We start from the raw sequence: 15,297 nt of genomic DNA, 5'->3' as shown, positions 1-15,297 counted from the left end.
CAATATAAAGAGTCTTGAGGCGACTGCTGTTGTGATTTGGCGCTGTATAAATAAAATTGAATTGAATTACATCAGTGAATCTTCTCTGTAGTCTTCTCTTTTCCCTCCTGTCTAACAGCTCCAGCTTAAAAATCCAGGATATACGCTACCCTCCTGTGTACATGTCCAAGCCTCCAAAGTTGCCTCCAAACCGTCCGAACTGAGCTGTCCCTCTGATGTTCTAATTTCTGATCATTCCCACTGAAAATATTAACATCATCAACTCTGCCACTATCTCCAAACCAGCAGCTCTCACTACCATCTTGTAAACCTTCCCTTTCACTCTTGCTGCTATTCTTCTGTCACAAATTCCCAGTGAAAATCTTGGCATCATTAAGATTTGGATCAATTATTTATTTATTTTTAAATTTTGTATGCATTTATGTTTTTTGAGCACCTACATAAACTACACAAACTTATGAAACATACCACACATTTACATTTTAAAGAAGGCTCCAGTTGCCAAGGTAACCCTTTAATGTATTTACTACCAGGTTATACGTCAATCACAGGTACTCTTCACTCTCACTGAGAGTCACTTCAGTCACTCAGCTGCAAATACAGAAAAATCTATCCCACTTTGTCTCACCAGCAGTTAGTGGCCAAATGTCTTGTGATGAATCTCTTCTAATATGCAAGCATCTTAAGCGAACCCTAGTTTTTAGCAACCCAATTAAATGAAATTACTTAACCTGAAATCTGACATCACTCACTGGTTTGATCATTTCTTCATCATGCTTTTTTTTTTCAAAGTTTGAAAATTGGATAAAGGGAATGGTCGGTAACAGAAACTAAATATCTATGAGTTTACAATGAGAGTGAAACTTCTCTATAAATGCTGCGTCATCATATGATCCCCAGACAGATGCTGAGCTGACATTTAGGGTTTAAACCAAAGACCTGTCATCCACTGGCTTCTGGACTTTACATTTTAATGACTCAGCGTCAATGTCTTGACTGTTGCCATGTTAGTTTTTAAAGGTAGAAGTGAGCATAACTGGAAAAGAAATTGGACTAAGTTATTAGTGCAGTCAACCACTCAGCAGGCAGCATTATTTGTCACTTACACTAAAATATTTAAATTTTTGAACAAACTGGCTGCGCGGCTCTTCTACATAAGCAGACACAGAAAACACTAGAAATCAAAATGGACATCAAACCTTTGTTTTCTACAGTAACTCTGCATGATTCACAACTCAAAATGATCCTCCCCTCTTTAAGCTGTCTTTCTCCCGATTGGCTGCCAGTCACAAATAACAGCAAGTGGGTGGATAACTGTGCCTGTGGTTACCATGTTAGTGATGTCTTGACTATGTTATTAAGTGATTTTTCACATATTTTGGAATAAAACACTAAACAAATACAGTTTTAATTTCAGTTCAGCATCACGTTTTGTACTTAAAATACCACATGACAGTCATACAAATGATATATGCTAATATCTTATTCAATGTCCTGCAGGTACAACACACTCAAGAATATTCAGATGATAAATGTACCTTGCAAACCTACCTGCTGAATAAATAAATCTTCAAAGAACTGCACTAATGTACAGTCCTATTTAAATCAACCTGCAGAGACCTGAAAGACTGAAAACCTTCCAGAGCACATGAAGAAATGAAGAAATAAGAAACGCAGATGCGTTCATCAAAGCAGGAGCGACTGTGAGCAGGATGCTGCTGCAACATTTGTAAAGATACCAGAATGGTCATAAGAAATGAAGATGGGGAAGATTTTGCATTGAGTTCTGCTTATTTTCAGCACGGTAGTAGTTTATCTAAAATCTAAAAATCTAAAAACACAGATAATCTGCAGCTCTTTAAGGACTGATGTGTATTCATTAAAAAACAGTGTCCCTGATCTTTAGGAACCCAGAAATCACAAGATCATACATACACTGAAATGCTACATCAGATAAATAAAATAAATAATATTTAATACCACACAAAACACATAATCAGGTTTTAATTTAAAAAAAAATTAGGACAACGTTATTATGACTTCTTTTTTTTTAATTGTTATATTATTTACTTTTATTATTACAACAACTCGCATACCAAAATAATTTCTCAAATGTGGGCTAAATTAGCAGTATTATTATTTTTTTATTATAAGCGGTACTAGTAGTAGTAGTAGTATTTATTATTATTATTCATTTACAGAATCAACTGTCCACAATTTAAAAACTTGCTTGATGCTTACAGATCATTTTCCTACAAGAAGACTGAGGCTAATGTGTCCACAGCTGGGACCAGTAGCATGTAGTCCGAAATCCTGTGAGCACATATCATTTTCAGAAGCATGAGGAATTGAATTTAAACGAGAATTCTTAATTAGTCGTCAAATGTACTCCAGCAGCTACACATGCACTCCTCTGCAGTAAAAGTCTATTAGCTTTATCATTACTTTCCTTTACTACAAAGCTAATAGTAAGCTCTGGATCAGGCACTCTGAACCAACCCATAATCATGCTGCTCCAGGCTCAGACTGGATTGTGGCTACCTCTCCCTGAGGAGGTCGCTTCCTGTTAAAAGTTTTTCCTCCCCGCCATTGCCTGATCTCACAGGAGACCATCTGAACACTGAGACTGGGGTTTCTCTCTAATATTGTGAGGTGTGTACCTTCCAGTATAAAGTGCTTTGAGGTGACTGTGGTCGTGACGTGCTGTATAAATAAAACTCAACTTAATTATGTTGCTTTAAGTTTTATTAAACTTGCTTTCCTGTATAGTTTGTTCTCAAGCATGCAGCACACACATGGCTGTACAGTCTGTTCTGGAGAGAGAAATCGTACATGCACTCTCGCTTTACATGCATGAAACTTGCATAAGAGGATGTTTGGTTGTGCACACATCACATGCCATCACCTCTAAATATTCTCATCACTCGTTTGATCTGTAAAAAAAAAACTTATAAGACAGTGTAATAGAGTCATTTTTTCAAACATTTTTATTAACATAGTTATTCATATTTTTGAATGAGTGCTGATGAACACAGGATGTGATCAATCAATGAAACTACACATTTACATAAGAAACTGAAATATGCTTTAAAAAGCACTATGCGACACTAGACTCGCTTCTCTTTCATTTTCCTCTGTAGTCTTAAAACAGTCACATTATGTGCATTAGATAAAGATCAAATCCTGTTATATTGATAACTGCTTGTCTTCTTATTTAGATGCTTCCTAAACAGTAAAATGTAAAGATAAATTTTTATTACTCAGAAAAAGCAAAGAGAAAAGTGAATTCTTATGCATTTTACATCCCTGTTCTGTTCTTCTGTTATGTGTTAGATTGTTTTTATAATTCATGGCAGCGCTGATGTTTCTCCACCAATCAGTGACTATTACCTCAATGGAGTGTGTGTTAATGCTGATACAACAGAAAATAGTGTATTTATTTTAACGTTTTAATTAACTGCATGGAGAAAAGTGTCAAACACAGCAAAGTAGAAATGATGCATGTCATTTTTTATCCTCTTTATGTTTTTATGTCGTGATTAAAAATCTGGATTTTGTGCTTTTCTAAAATTTGGTATGCACAGAAATTAAAAAGCATTGAACCTGGTCCGCATCTAATTTTGCATTATAAGCTTTTGATCTTTTTTTTCTTTCAGATTGTGTCATTTAGTTGATTCGGCACACGTTTGTTTTGTGTTCACTTACTTTCTGTGTGTTTTGCATCATCTGCAAAGTAAAACCAAATCAGACCATTTTATTGTACTTTACACAGATCAGACAATATTATTGCATTACTCAGGTTATAGATAAATAACACAGAGAAACAGCTATATCATATTACTCAAAGTGCATCATGTGCATTTAGTAAGGAAGGTCCATTCATGTCCAAAAAGAATAGACAAAAGCATGAGTGACTTCTTCTCTATGTCTTGAATGTAATCCGGTTGCAGACTACAAACATGACGGTCTTCTTCTTGGCTGAACAAGGAAATCCCTAAGTTAAAAAAAATCTACTAAAGAGTTTGATCTTTTGTGTGAATATTTGTAGGACTAGTTCCAGATTGTTCCAGTTTTCCACCTGTTTGAACCACTGGTTTACCTGCAGTGTTAAAGCCTCGGTCAGGTTTCCTTCATTTTCCTTTTTTCAGGTTTAAAACTGACCCAGAATGAAAGTAAAATGCACTTTATTATTCTGTCATTGTTGCCATGTGAAACATATAACTCTATTTCTATTCTTTTAACTGACATTTCAGTGCCGTCTCATTAATAATAATAACTTTATTTCTATAGTGCGACCTTTTTAAAAAAGAAAAACAGAGTTTATCCAGTGCTTTAACAGAGAAGCAAAAACAATCATACAGAATATAAATAAGTATAAAAATAAAGAGATTTTGAGGCAGTAAGGTGATTAATCCTATGCTGAGCTACACAGAAGAGTCGCAATTAAAATCTCGCTGTAAAGCCAACACTGGCATTATTCATCAGTCACAAGCAGACATCTCTGTAATATTCAGCCAGAGACGGAGGAAAGGTGGTTAGTAATCAAACAGCTTCTTCCTGTAGCATAACAGGAGTTCCTCACTGAGGGACTCTGTCTGGCCAGCCTCATGCAAAATAACTGAGAAAACAGACTGAATGTATGTGTGCCGAGCTGCTCTCGGCGTGTCAGAGCTCACAGATCGCAGGAAGGTGTAAAAACGCAAGTCTGACCTGAATCTCCAAACCGCTCGCTGTGCACAGCAGCTGCAGGTGGATCACATCCGCCTCTTGCCCTGTTACTCAATACCACAAGATAAATACACAGTGAGTGAGTGAGTGAGTGAGTGAGTGTGTGTGTTAAACTTGGGTTTGTTTAGAAATGCCACAGGTGCATGCAGTGGTCGACTGTTATTAACTCTCAGTGTGAACATGTTTAGCATTTACATGTTTTAAAACCGTTTAAACTTGTTGGGAACGCACATTAGTGCAGCTGTGTGCTTTTCTTTTTTCATTTAAAGGTTTTGTAAATTACTTCCAAAATGAACTGAAGCTCTCAAGAACTGCCAGAACTTTGTGCCCAAAATATCGGTGTACACGGTTGAAAACAGGCCTGGGCTCTGCTTTCATGTATTAACCAATTTGTGCCACAAGATGGTGCAGTGAGTCAACCAGACCTGTCATTAACCTTCTTAATTACAGTCAAAAGCTGAAGCCTCTTGAGGACATGGAAGTACAGCTGAAAATAAAAATCAAAGGTTAAGAAAAAATATTTAGCACTGGTGAAATGCTGCCCCCTGGTGGAGTTTAAGGTAAGACTTGCACAGAGTGATTACAGAAAGTGTCTGCATTAACCCACTGACTGTATATTAAAGAAACAGCCAGTGCAGATTTGCTTTACATGTGAAATCCTTCAAATGACCAGTTCAAGAAAACAGAAGATGGCAAATCAAAATTGCACATCAGTAATTTTTGCAAGTAATATGAAGAAGTCACGAGTTTTCTGAATTAGTCCCTATTAGAGTTATTTGTTCCACACTATTGTATTTATACTGTCCCGCTGCATTAATAGTAGAAATGTGAAACAGGAAAAAAAGCTTCAGACTTAAATCATTTGTTTTCCTTTTGGTGTTTGATGTCTTTAGATGCTGCTTTCATTTCTGTTTTTCTCTGTTAACTGGCATCTCCAGTTTTGCACATTTTTATCTAATGCTGGTGACAGTTTGTTCATAGAGTAATTTATATCCTGCCATGAAATAAGAGTGACATTACTAAAAGCACAATATTAAAATTAATGATTAGGATCACCATTAGATAATGATTAACGCGTCTGTTGGCGAAGTATCTAAAGCCATTGCTCCGCCCATCGCCTCTATTCTCTATGCCCATCTCTAGTGTTATGACACCGCCTTCCCGGCCTCTGAGAGTGTTGTGCCTCACTACAGTGTTACAGTAGAAGATGTGGCAAGCCACACAGCCACACATTCTGGACAGTTGGAGATTGCGCACTAGGTCTGTGGAGGCGGCCAAGTCTGTGTGGACTGTGTGATACTGTCTGTAATCATTACTTGTTGTTTGTTGGGGTCTGCTGTTGAACTGAAGGTGGTTTATGAGCCGGACATGATTCGGATCATCTGTGGAGGCACTGCTGCTCTGGACCTGCTGATTGTTGAACTGGCTGTACTCGTTACTTGTTGTCTGTGGAGGTCTGTTGTGGTACAGCCTGTAAGGGTTACTTGTTGGCTGTGGAGGTCTGTTGGGGTACAGCCTGTAAGGGTTACTTGTTGGCTGTGGAGGTCTGTTGGGGTACAGCCTGTAAGGGTTACTTGTTGGCTGTGGAGGTCTGTTGTTGAAATAGTCCTGGCTATTTGATGGAACCTGAATGGAAGCTCAAAAGAAAGAAAACAAAAATCAACACTTACAAATGTTTTCATGAGTTTGTTTGCTGTCATTTCATTTTCTTACATCACAGAAAAGTTACTTTTGAAGATGAAAATATTTTGTCATTGCAAATTTTGCCAATTTTATGCTCCATAAACATGTTACTTAGCATGCAGTTTCATTTGCATATGAAGGTTTTCACAGTGTTGTATCTTAGCATATTTACCATCATCTGAACTACTGTCAAATGGGGAAGTAGGCATCTTCTTGGACATCTTGGCGTCTTCACGCTCCCTCTTTTCCGTCAGGGCTGTAAGTGCAGCTAGAAGAATTGATATCTCCTGTTAAAGAAGGAGTTGGATCAAAATCATTCATAAGTCAGATTTAAACATATATAATTAGTACAACAAAGATATCCCAGCCCAGCATGTGTTTTTCCTTCAACTTGTAGGAAGTCCTCCCAGTTCTCCACAACCTCAAAGTCAGAGAAACCGTACACCAATCAGACATCATATTGTTCACCTACCTAATATTGTGTTGGTCCCTATTTTGCTAACAAAACAGCCCTAACCCATTGAGGAATAGAATAGAATAGAATAGACCCCTGAAGGTGTGCTGTGGCATCTGACACGATGATGTTTGTCGCGCTGACCTAGTAGGTGTGGCTGTTACTCCTCTCTTCCTCCTCCTGCCCACTACCTGCTCTGTGCTGCTGCTTGCGCATGGCTGCTGATTAGACCTTGTGTGCAATCTATAACTAAGCGTGGCCTGGTGCGCGCCGCTCCGCCAGGTGAGCTGAATTAGAGCAATCAAGGGCTGGCATGCCTAGTAGACCTTAAAATGCATGCAGCAGTCATTTGACCTGGGTGCGACATACTGAGAGGACAGCAAACAAAGCACAATCCACGTTCCACTGTGAGGAAGACTTTGAGCTAGACGGGCTATCGGTAAGCTCTTGGACTCATATTTGCTGTTTATATGTTTGGGAACTATGGAAGCTCAATGGTGGAAATGTATTTATGCTTTGGGAAATAGTTACTGCATTTAAGTTTAAAAAATTATATTGATATTAAAATGAATGTTTAAGTTTGAATAAATTGTTTATGTAGATAGTGTTTCCCACATTTATGTTAATTAATACTAAAAATAGTTACCCCAAATCCTTGGTAAATCTTAAAACTAGTGTAAATATGTTTGGTTTAATTTAAGGAAAATAATTCTTTGTAAAAGAAAATTCTTGGTTAAAGTCTCTAAACTTTAAAATGTATACTTTAAAAATGTAATTGTTTATTAAAAAGTGAAAAATGCAAGGTAGACACATTTTGTGTATTCAAGAACCAGTTTATTTCATCTTCGTTGTTTGAAATTACTCAGCTCTGTGATTAAAAACCAATGAATATAAAACTGACTTAAACTGGGTTAAATGATAGTTTAGACAAAAGTATTTGGCTTTAGCTATGTTAAATGGCTTTACTGAAGTGTGTGTATATTTTTGTTATTTCATTTCTATTCTGTATAATGCATTTAATTTATCTGAATGATTAATGAAATGTTCTTTTTTTGTGTTGAAAGGTTTTTCACCTATCTATATCTATCCATCTACTTACCAGCTATCAAACTAGCTGGTCAAAATAAAGTGAGTGAAATTCAAAGTCTGGTCTTTTTCAAGTGTGGGCACCTCACAGACAGAACACTTGACAATGTTAGCAACAGATTCTTTAAGTCCTGTAAGTCGGGGCCTTTCTGTGTGGAGTTTGCATGTTCTCCACATTTTTGGATGGGTTTTCTCCCAGTACTCCAAAGACATGAAATTAGTGGGATTTGTTTCTCTGAGCTAACCCTGCATCAGAATGGATGAACTGAATTGAATTAAAATGGTAAATGGACTGGTTCTTATGTAGTTTTGTTCTACTCTGACCACTCAAAGCACTCTGCACACTTCTATCTTTCTATGTAAGTGCTCTCTGTCTAACGTTCACATGCATTCATACTCCGATGGATGAACTGAAGACTAACTTGGGGTTAGTATCATGCCCAAGGAGATTTGGCATGCAGACAGAAGCAGATGGGGATTGAACTTAGAAGGTGACCTGAGCTACAGCAATTCCCATAATTCATAACCTTGGAATGATGTTTCTATAATAAAGTATGCCGGAGAGGTGAGGCTCCAAAGTGACCTGTGTTTGAGCACTCTGACATTGGTATGAACAGGAAAAATATTCACACATTTTTGCAAAATTCACCAAAGGAAGTCATAACATGCTATTCCCAAACAAGCTGTGTTTCCTGATGTAAATTTTCTTCAGGTTTTTTCAAAGCCACTGGACAACTTGGGCATCAAAATTTTATTCCAATGAATATTGGAGTGTTTTAAAGCACCTGCATATATTTTGAAGGTTCCAGGAAAGAGATTCGGAGTGATTAGTAACACCTAAAGTGCTAACATACCACAATCAACCTGTCAAACAGGGTGTTCTTAGTACTTAGTTTCACCTTTAAAATACAAAAACACATATAAACAACACACACTTCTGTCTTCACAAGGAGAGGCTACTCTCAAAGTATTCAAAGCAGCTCAGATGTCATATTTAATGTTACAGAAACAACAGATTAATAGTGAAAAGCAAACAATGAGCACCAAATCTCTGCCGTTTTTGTTTCATTCACCTCTCAGATTTAATCTTTTTCTTAATATCTTGATACTTGGATATCAGCTATATTACTGCTACTTTCAACTGTGTTTGTGTGTCTATGTTCCTGCATGTGTTACAGAAACTGTGAAATCTTGTCAGACTTGACTGTCTATGGGCAGATTTTGTCAACATGGTAAGCATCAATATGCAGTCATAAAACACAATAGGCAGCTGAAGTTCAATTCAATAAGTGTTGTCTCTGAACTTGTAACTAGTTTTGAATTGCTGTACACTAAAAGAAAATTTAGAATTTATTTTCATAAATTTAATTCAACCTAACAACATTTTAGTTTAATATAGTTAACTAAAGTTCACATACTGTCATCACATTGCATTGAAACTACTTCCTCCAAAGCAAACTGTCATGCAGTGAAGGTTAGGACCCAAATGCAGTTTTCATAGTTATGCAGAAATAACAAAAAACTAACCTTTTATTAAAGTCGAGGAGTAATCCACAACACACATAAAAAATAAAACTTTCAAAAAGGATCACGAGGAGAACAGGAGAGCGCACAAACAGATACTGAAACAATGACTGACAGGCAGGGCAGGACTGTGTAAACACACACAAGGGACTTTCAGATAAAACAGAAAGTAAACAAACCACTAAACAGATATGACAATGACATACAAGGAAACACTAGAGGAGGCTGGTCTTAAATACATAAAAAGACAAGGATATAACTTTAAATAACTCTTAACATTATCTGGATTATAAAATAACAAAAAGTAAACAGAAATGACTAAAGAGTCACAATGAGCCCAAGCAGGGATGCCCAATTATAAACTCTGCAATGACAATACAATCTGACCACAATCAACTAGAAGTAAAACAGAAATGAGGAACAGTACAGGGGCACAATGTTGAAAACGTTAGATTTCTAGATAGAATTAGAAAGAAAACCTAAACTGAAAGCAAAGCCTGAAGTGTCCATGACAGAAACAATCGGTACATACCTATCATTCTCTGATTATGCCAACAAAACTGAACTAAAACGTTCTCGTACACATGCACGTTATTATGACAACTTCAGCACATGTGCAGGAGAAGCACAGGACTAAACATGTTCCTCCAAACGGCTGCTGAGTGTAAAGTAATTGTAGTGCAGCCATTCCCAAAGAAAAGTGCTGCAGTTCACTTCAAAACCAGAAAGACCGTCTCTGATCAGTAAGTCTGGTTTCTGTTGTTGCCTTGAAGCCTGGCATTTCTGTGTGTGAGACAGTGGAGGAGATTCTGTTCCTGTTCATGTGTGATTGGCACTCTGGATTTTTACCTTTCTGTTCCAAAGACCTTGTAAATAGTGATGGGCCAAACGAGGCTTCATAAAACACTGAAGAATTCAAACCATTTGTGCCGCAATAGTATCGAGGCTTCGAAACAATCGGAACCCCATCTCCACAGTGACACCTGCTGGCCAATTTGGGAATTGCCACATCTTGATGGTGCAATTCTGTCAGACGATGACAGAGACGAGCCCTGCACATTTCCAAATAAAGCAACTTATTATATCAGACTGTCAATAATTGTGATCAGCACGCGTTGTGGAGAAATCTCCGTACAAACTCAATCAATTGAGACTGTAATAGGGATGCAACGATACCAATTTTTTCAAACCGATACGATACCGATACTTGGATCTGAGTACTTGCCGATACAGAGTACAAAAACTGATACTTCTACCACACACACACACACACACACACACACACACAAATGCAATGAATTGGAAGACAGGTTTTATTTTATTCTCTGCCGATAATAAATTATATCTTAATAAAAATGACCACAAAAAAATTTCAAGTGAAAAATAACCACTTCTGTTAAATTATTGCAGAGTCTCCACATTGTAATTTAACAAAATATCACTGAACTATTGGCACTGTCTCGAGCTTTCGGAATAATAAATAAACACTTCTGTTTGGAATAAAATAAATACAAATTAGGTTTGAGAATAAAATATATTGTAAACAAACAAACAAAATAACGAAAGTATTTGGCATTGACGAACGAACTCCCCATCTGCCCGTGGATCATCAGTCCACTGTGCCATTAAACCAAGGACTGACATCGCGCACACACTGCTTGTCTTTACCTCTTTAGAAAGTTTTGGCACCATTATCTCCCTGATGTGTGGGCGGCTGGGAATTTCATATCGCAGCTCGAGTATGCTGAGAAGAATCCTATGTTTTCCACGACTGGCATTGGCTGGTCATCCAGAGCGATAAAATGAGTCAGAGCCTCTGTTATTTTAACTGCCCGTGGATTTTCTCTTGACATTTTTAATCGCTTTTCCAAAACCTGAGTTAAAGTTGGCTGTTCCGGTCCACACTGCTGACATTTTGTTTAGCCTAGCTACAGCAGCCTCCAGTTTCTCTTTTTTTATCTGGAGCTGCCAGTCTGACTCGTCTAACCCTGTGCCTGTTTAGCGCGGGATGTCCCCCTAGTGGCCAATCTAAAAAACTACAACAAAAATGACAAGCCACCCTCTGATTAATGAAAAAAGTTAGTATCGGTTCATGGTATCGGTTAACTTTTATGAGTATGAGTACACACACACATTTTACAGTATCGGCCCCGATACCCGATACCAGTATCAGTATCGGTGCATCCCTGGACTGTAATGATCACTTTGCTTCAGGAAAAACATTCTCGCTTTGTTAACCTTCATGCTGCTCAAAGTAAACCAATAATATAGTAAAAGATTCTGAGAAATAACTCCTGGGTTTATTGTAATAACCAGCTGTTTTTGGGATCAGTCAGCTTTGTTTTGTTTTTTTTGCTCACACCCCTCAATGCTTGGATGTGTTTGGCTGATGTTTAAGTTTTCTGGGAGTTCATGTCATCAGGTTTGTTCTACACACTGTTAAGCAAAGCTAGAAGCTGGCATTACACTGGGCTTTAATTTTAATTAATGTAAAAATTTATATTTAAATGAAAAAAAAGAATGTGTTTTCCTTCTTTATAAAAAAAAGTAGCATTGATTATAGTTTGGTGGGCTAATTCTCATCGATTGTAACAGTCCACTTCACGCATACACTTTTAAATCATTCTCTGCTGAGCGATCTCTGAACTATGAAGAAACTTTTCTTAACTTTACACTGCTGTGGATGCTGTATCTTATAACACTGGCATGATGTTTACTGTGAGTCTGGGGTTTTGGTTATATTGAACCTGCCTCGTGTTGTTTATGAGATATTCTCACCAGAAGCATCAGTGACAATAAAAAAAAAAGAAAAACTCATCTGTCATGAAAAGGTGTTAAGAAATAGATGAACTATAATTAATGATTACTAATAATGTGTTTTTCTAGCTTTTATTATCTACAGTGCAAATATATTCTTTATGGAGGTGCAGTATGTGAATAACAGGTTGCAATGAGGATGACACGACCTGATGCATGTTTTTATTGGCAGCAGACATGTATATTGACGTATGGGTCTCTTGTGGGGCCTCCTCACAGTGGGGCATGTCCAAAATGCATCACCTAAGTGCTGCCCTGGAGAGAGCCTGGCCAAATGCCTAAATGACCTCATCCTGTTGCTGTGGAGAATTACCACAGAGAACAAGTAGTTATGGAACAAATGTCCATTCCACTGTACCGCTTACTGCACCATATACAGCATATGCATGATACAGTACTGGTGTGTATTGTTTTTTTGTTGGTTTTTTGTTGTTTTTTTTGTTTTTTTTGCCTGTCCCGTTTGGTTCTTTTGCCATCAGAATTATTGTCTAAAGGCAAAGAAAGATGCCCAACAGATTTCCTTTACCAAATGGACCATCCCGGCCTTGCCGTATTGGTCTATTTGATTCACCTTTGCTTTTATTGTTTATTTTATTTTATTTTCACTTGCTACACACGGGACAGACATGACTTGGGGAAAGAAAAGGGAGAAAGAAAGAGAGGTAGGGAAAGAAAAAGAGGAACGGTGATAAAGGGCAAAAAACAAAAACCAACAAAACAAACAGATAAAAAATATATATATCAATCACCTGGATCACCGGTTGAGAAAGAAAAAAGAGAAAACAAGAAAAAAAGAGAGCAATATAATAAACAACATCATTGCGATGATCTATGTGAATATAACAGTAAATACTACATATTGAATATTATTGTGCAGCACGTAGGATCGACAGCGCACAGTGTGCTTTGAGGTAGGAGCCAAAAAAGGGTGTAGTTTGTGTCTGTGAGCACCCGTGTGTACACCTGTGTGCCTTATTTAAAAGGTTCCTTCATGTAATGATCTGCTAGAGGGTGTGGGGAGCCATAGCCCCGTCCTCCAGGGCATGAAGCAGATTGGAGGAGATCCAGGCTCCAGACATCCAGAGGCCCTCAGAGCACAAGAGACCAAGGAAGACCAACAGAGGGGCAACCGTGCCACTCTCCCGGAAAGAGCTGAGGAGAGTCCCAGATGAGGGGTGACTGGTGTGTATTGTAAAATATTGCTGTACTGGCTAATTACACCATAAGGCACAGAAAAACTAATTGTTGCATAGTTGACATCAGTGGGTTAACACCCATTTTGCAAAAATGTGAAGGAGCAAGAGAGACAGATGTATATCCTCCAGCATGTCCCTCCATCATCTCAGCATTTCTGAAAAGGTGCTTGTTTTAAACAGTTAAATGTAAAATGAGTAAATATTAGCAGAACTAAATTCTATTTATAAGGAAAATTGATAATGCATTAAAATTTTGGCCTTTGGGTGACAAGATCCATTCAAATGAAAAATGTACTGGAACTCTTATGTAGCCGTATAATGTGAATATATATGCATCCAGTAACATGTAGGACTCTCTGAAAGTCTTTTTGACTTGGTGCCTCCTACCTCTGAGTCTCCATGCAAGTTTGTCCTACACATAAGAAGAAATGCTTTTGAGAGGTTTGTTCTCTTTGGATCTACCTTCTTATGTTTAACTAACTCAGATACAGACTGTATCTGTGATGGTCACTTGTCTGCTAACAAATGACCAGCTCAGATTAAGCATACTGCTGATGCATTTGCTACATAAACTGCTATTATGAGTTCATTGCTGTGTATTTACTTGGTATCAGGTCAATACCAAATTTTTCAGTCTCATACATCAGTAGTAGGTGCCTCATCCTATCTTTAAGGCTGAGCCTGGATAATCGCATTCTCTCAGGTATGTGTATTTACATGGAGGTATTCTGCTGTAACTAATCATCTACAGTATTTGAAAATACACCCATAAACAAAAACGAATGTAAACATGGATTATCAGCCACCAAAGCAGCTGCTGCACCTTTAATTTATTGATTAATTGATGAACTGTTGCAGAAATTGAACACAGAACCTTTGGTGACAATCACTGCACTAATATAAATACTCTTAAATCTACTGAAAACAACAATAATGTCTTTACAAACAGTTTAAATGAACCATAGCAGTATTTAATAAAGGTTAAAGATGGGAATGAGATGAAGTGAAGCCTTTTTATTTAGTAAGTCCTGATGTAGCTGCAAGGCAATTTCCTGCCACTAGATGATGCTCTTTGTACATAAATTGGCCACAATTGAAAGAGTGACGCTTCAGATTTAGCAATTTCATAGGTATCATTTTTAAATATTTCCAGGACACACAAACCTATAATTTACATTTAAAAATAACAGCATTTAAAATTACAGGTTTAAAAGGCAGGTGAAACTCTATTCTTTCTCACAAATTAGAATTCATAGAGCTTAAATAACCTTATATCCTGTACTCTTTAGAGAATCTTTGCTATATTACTATTGTTCCCTCATTTCAATTAAAACATCTATTTTTCAGTAATATTCCTTAGTTAATTATTTACTCCTTAACGTTGCCAAAAAGTCTCCAAAGTTAATTTAAGATTTTTTTTAATGAACTTAGTTATATAACTTAGTTATATCACCTTGTTTCGCTAATCTGTTTGTTGGACCCAGTAAAACAAGAAACCAAAAATAATGTTTTGTTTTTTTAAATATTCTTATTACATTTTAAAATATATACGAAAGGGCACTCCTATTTGCATATATAAGTGTAGTGGAGTTACCAGGACAATGAGCATGAGATTCTCATAGATATAAAGTAACGTGTGTTCATGTGTATACCTGTCTCTATACATTTGTGGGGACCGATCCTGATTTAAAACCAAGCTATTGAGGACATTAAAACGTTTCTGTTTTTCACTTTCAGGCGCTTGTTTAAAGGTTTAGTCGTGGTTTTAGTGCTTACGTTAATGGCAGGTTAATAATATTACGCAAGTAG

General features: G+C 37.2%; 1 protein-coding gene across 4 annotated transcripts; it reads right to left on the bottom strand.

The window, feature by feature from the left end:
* Nucleotides 1-2,743: 2,743 nt before the first annotated feature.
* Nucleotides 2,744-9,571, bottom strand: LOC146388060 (uncharacterized). Of its 4 annotated transcripts, none has more exons than XM_084925150.1 (3): nt 9,479-9,571; nt 6,584-6,698; nt 2,744-6,365 (listed from the first exon to the last, which is right to left on the bottom strand). In XM_084925150.1, the coding sequence occupies exons 2-3, from the start codon at nt 6,630-6,632 to the stop codon at nt 5,716-5,718; spliced, it is 699 nt and encodes a 232-aa protein (XP_084781276.1). In that variant the 5' UTR covers nt 6,633-6,698; nt 9,479-9,571; the 3' UTR covers nt 2,744-5,715. The 4 variants fall into 4 exon arrangements, with proteins under 4 accessions (XP_084781276.1, XP_084781274.1, XP_084781275.1 ...); XM_084925148.1 differs by lacking the exon at nt 9,479-9,571 and adding an exon at nt 6,884-7,413; XM_084925149.1 differs by lacking the exon at nt 9,479-9,571 and adding an exon at nt 7,010-7,413.
* Between the last annotated feature and the right edge of the window lie 5,726 nt (nt 9,572-15,297).

Source organism: Perissodus microlepis, chromosome 4 (genome assembly GCF_051167445.1).
Source record: "Perissodus microlepis isolate ML-2025 ecotype Zambia chromosome 4, ASM5116744v1, whole genome shotgun sequence".
In the NCBI taxonomy this organism is placed as follows: Eukaryota; Metazoa; Chordata; class Actinopteri; order Cichliformes; family Cichlidae; genus Perissodus; species Perissodus microlepis.
The sequence above is the reverse complement of the archived record's forward strand: the minus strand, read 5'-3'. Positions and strand labels throughout refer to the sequence as shown.

What these genes read in the sequence shown, in the direction of transcription:
- LOC146388060 (XM_084925150.1), bottom strand. Translation starts at nt 6,632, where the DNA reads ATGTCCAAGAAGATGCCTACTTCCCCATTTGACAGTAGTTCAGATGAT. An exon ending in TGACAGTAGTTCAGATGATG is followed by an intron (nt 6,366 to 6,583) that starts GTAAATATGCTA and finishes CTTTCTTTTGAG; the next exon opens with CTTCCATTCAGGTTCCATCA.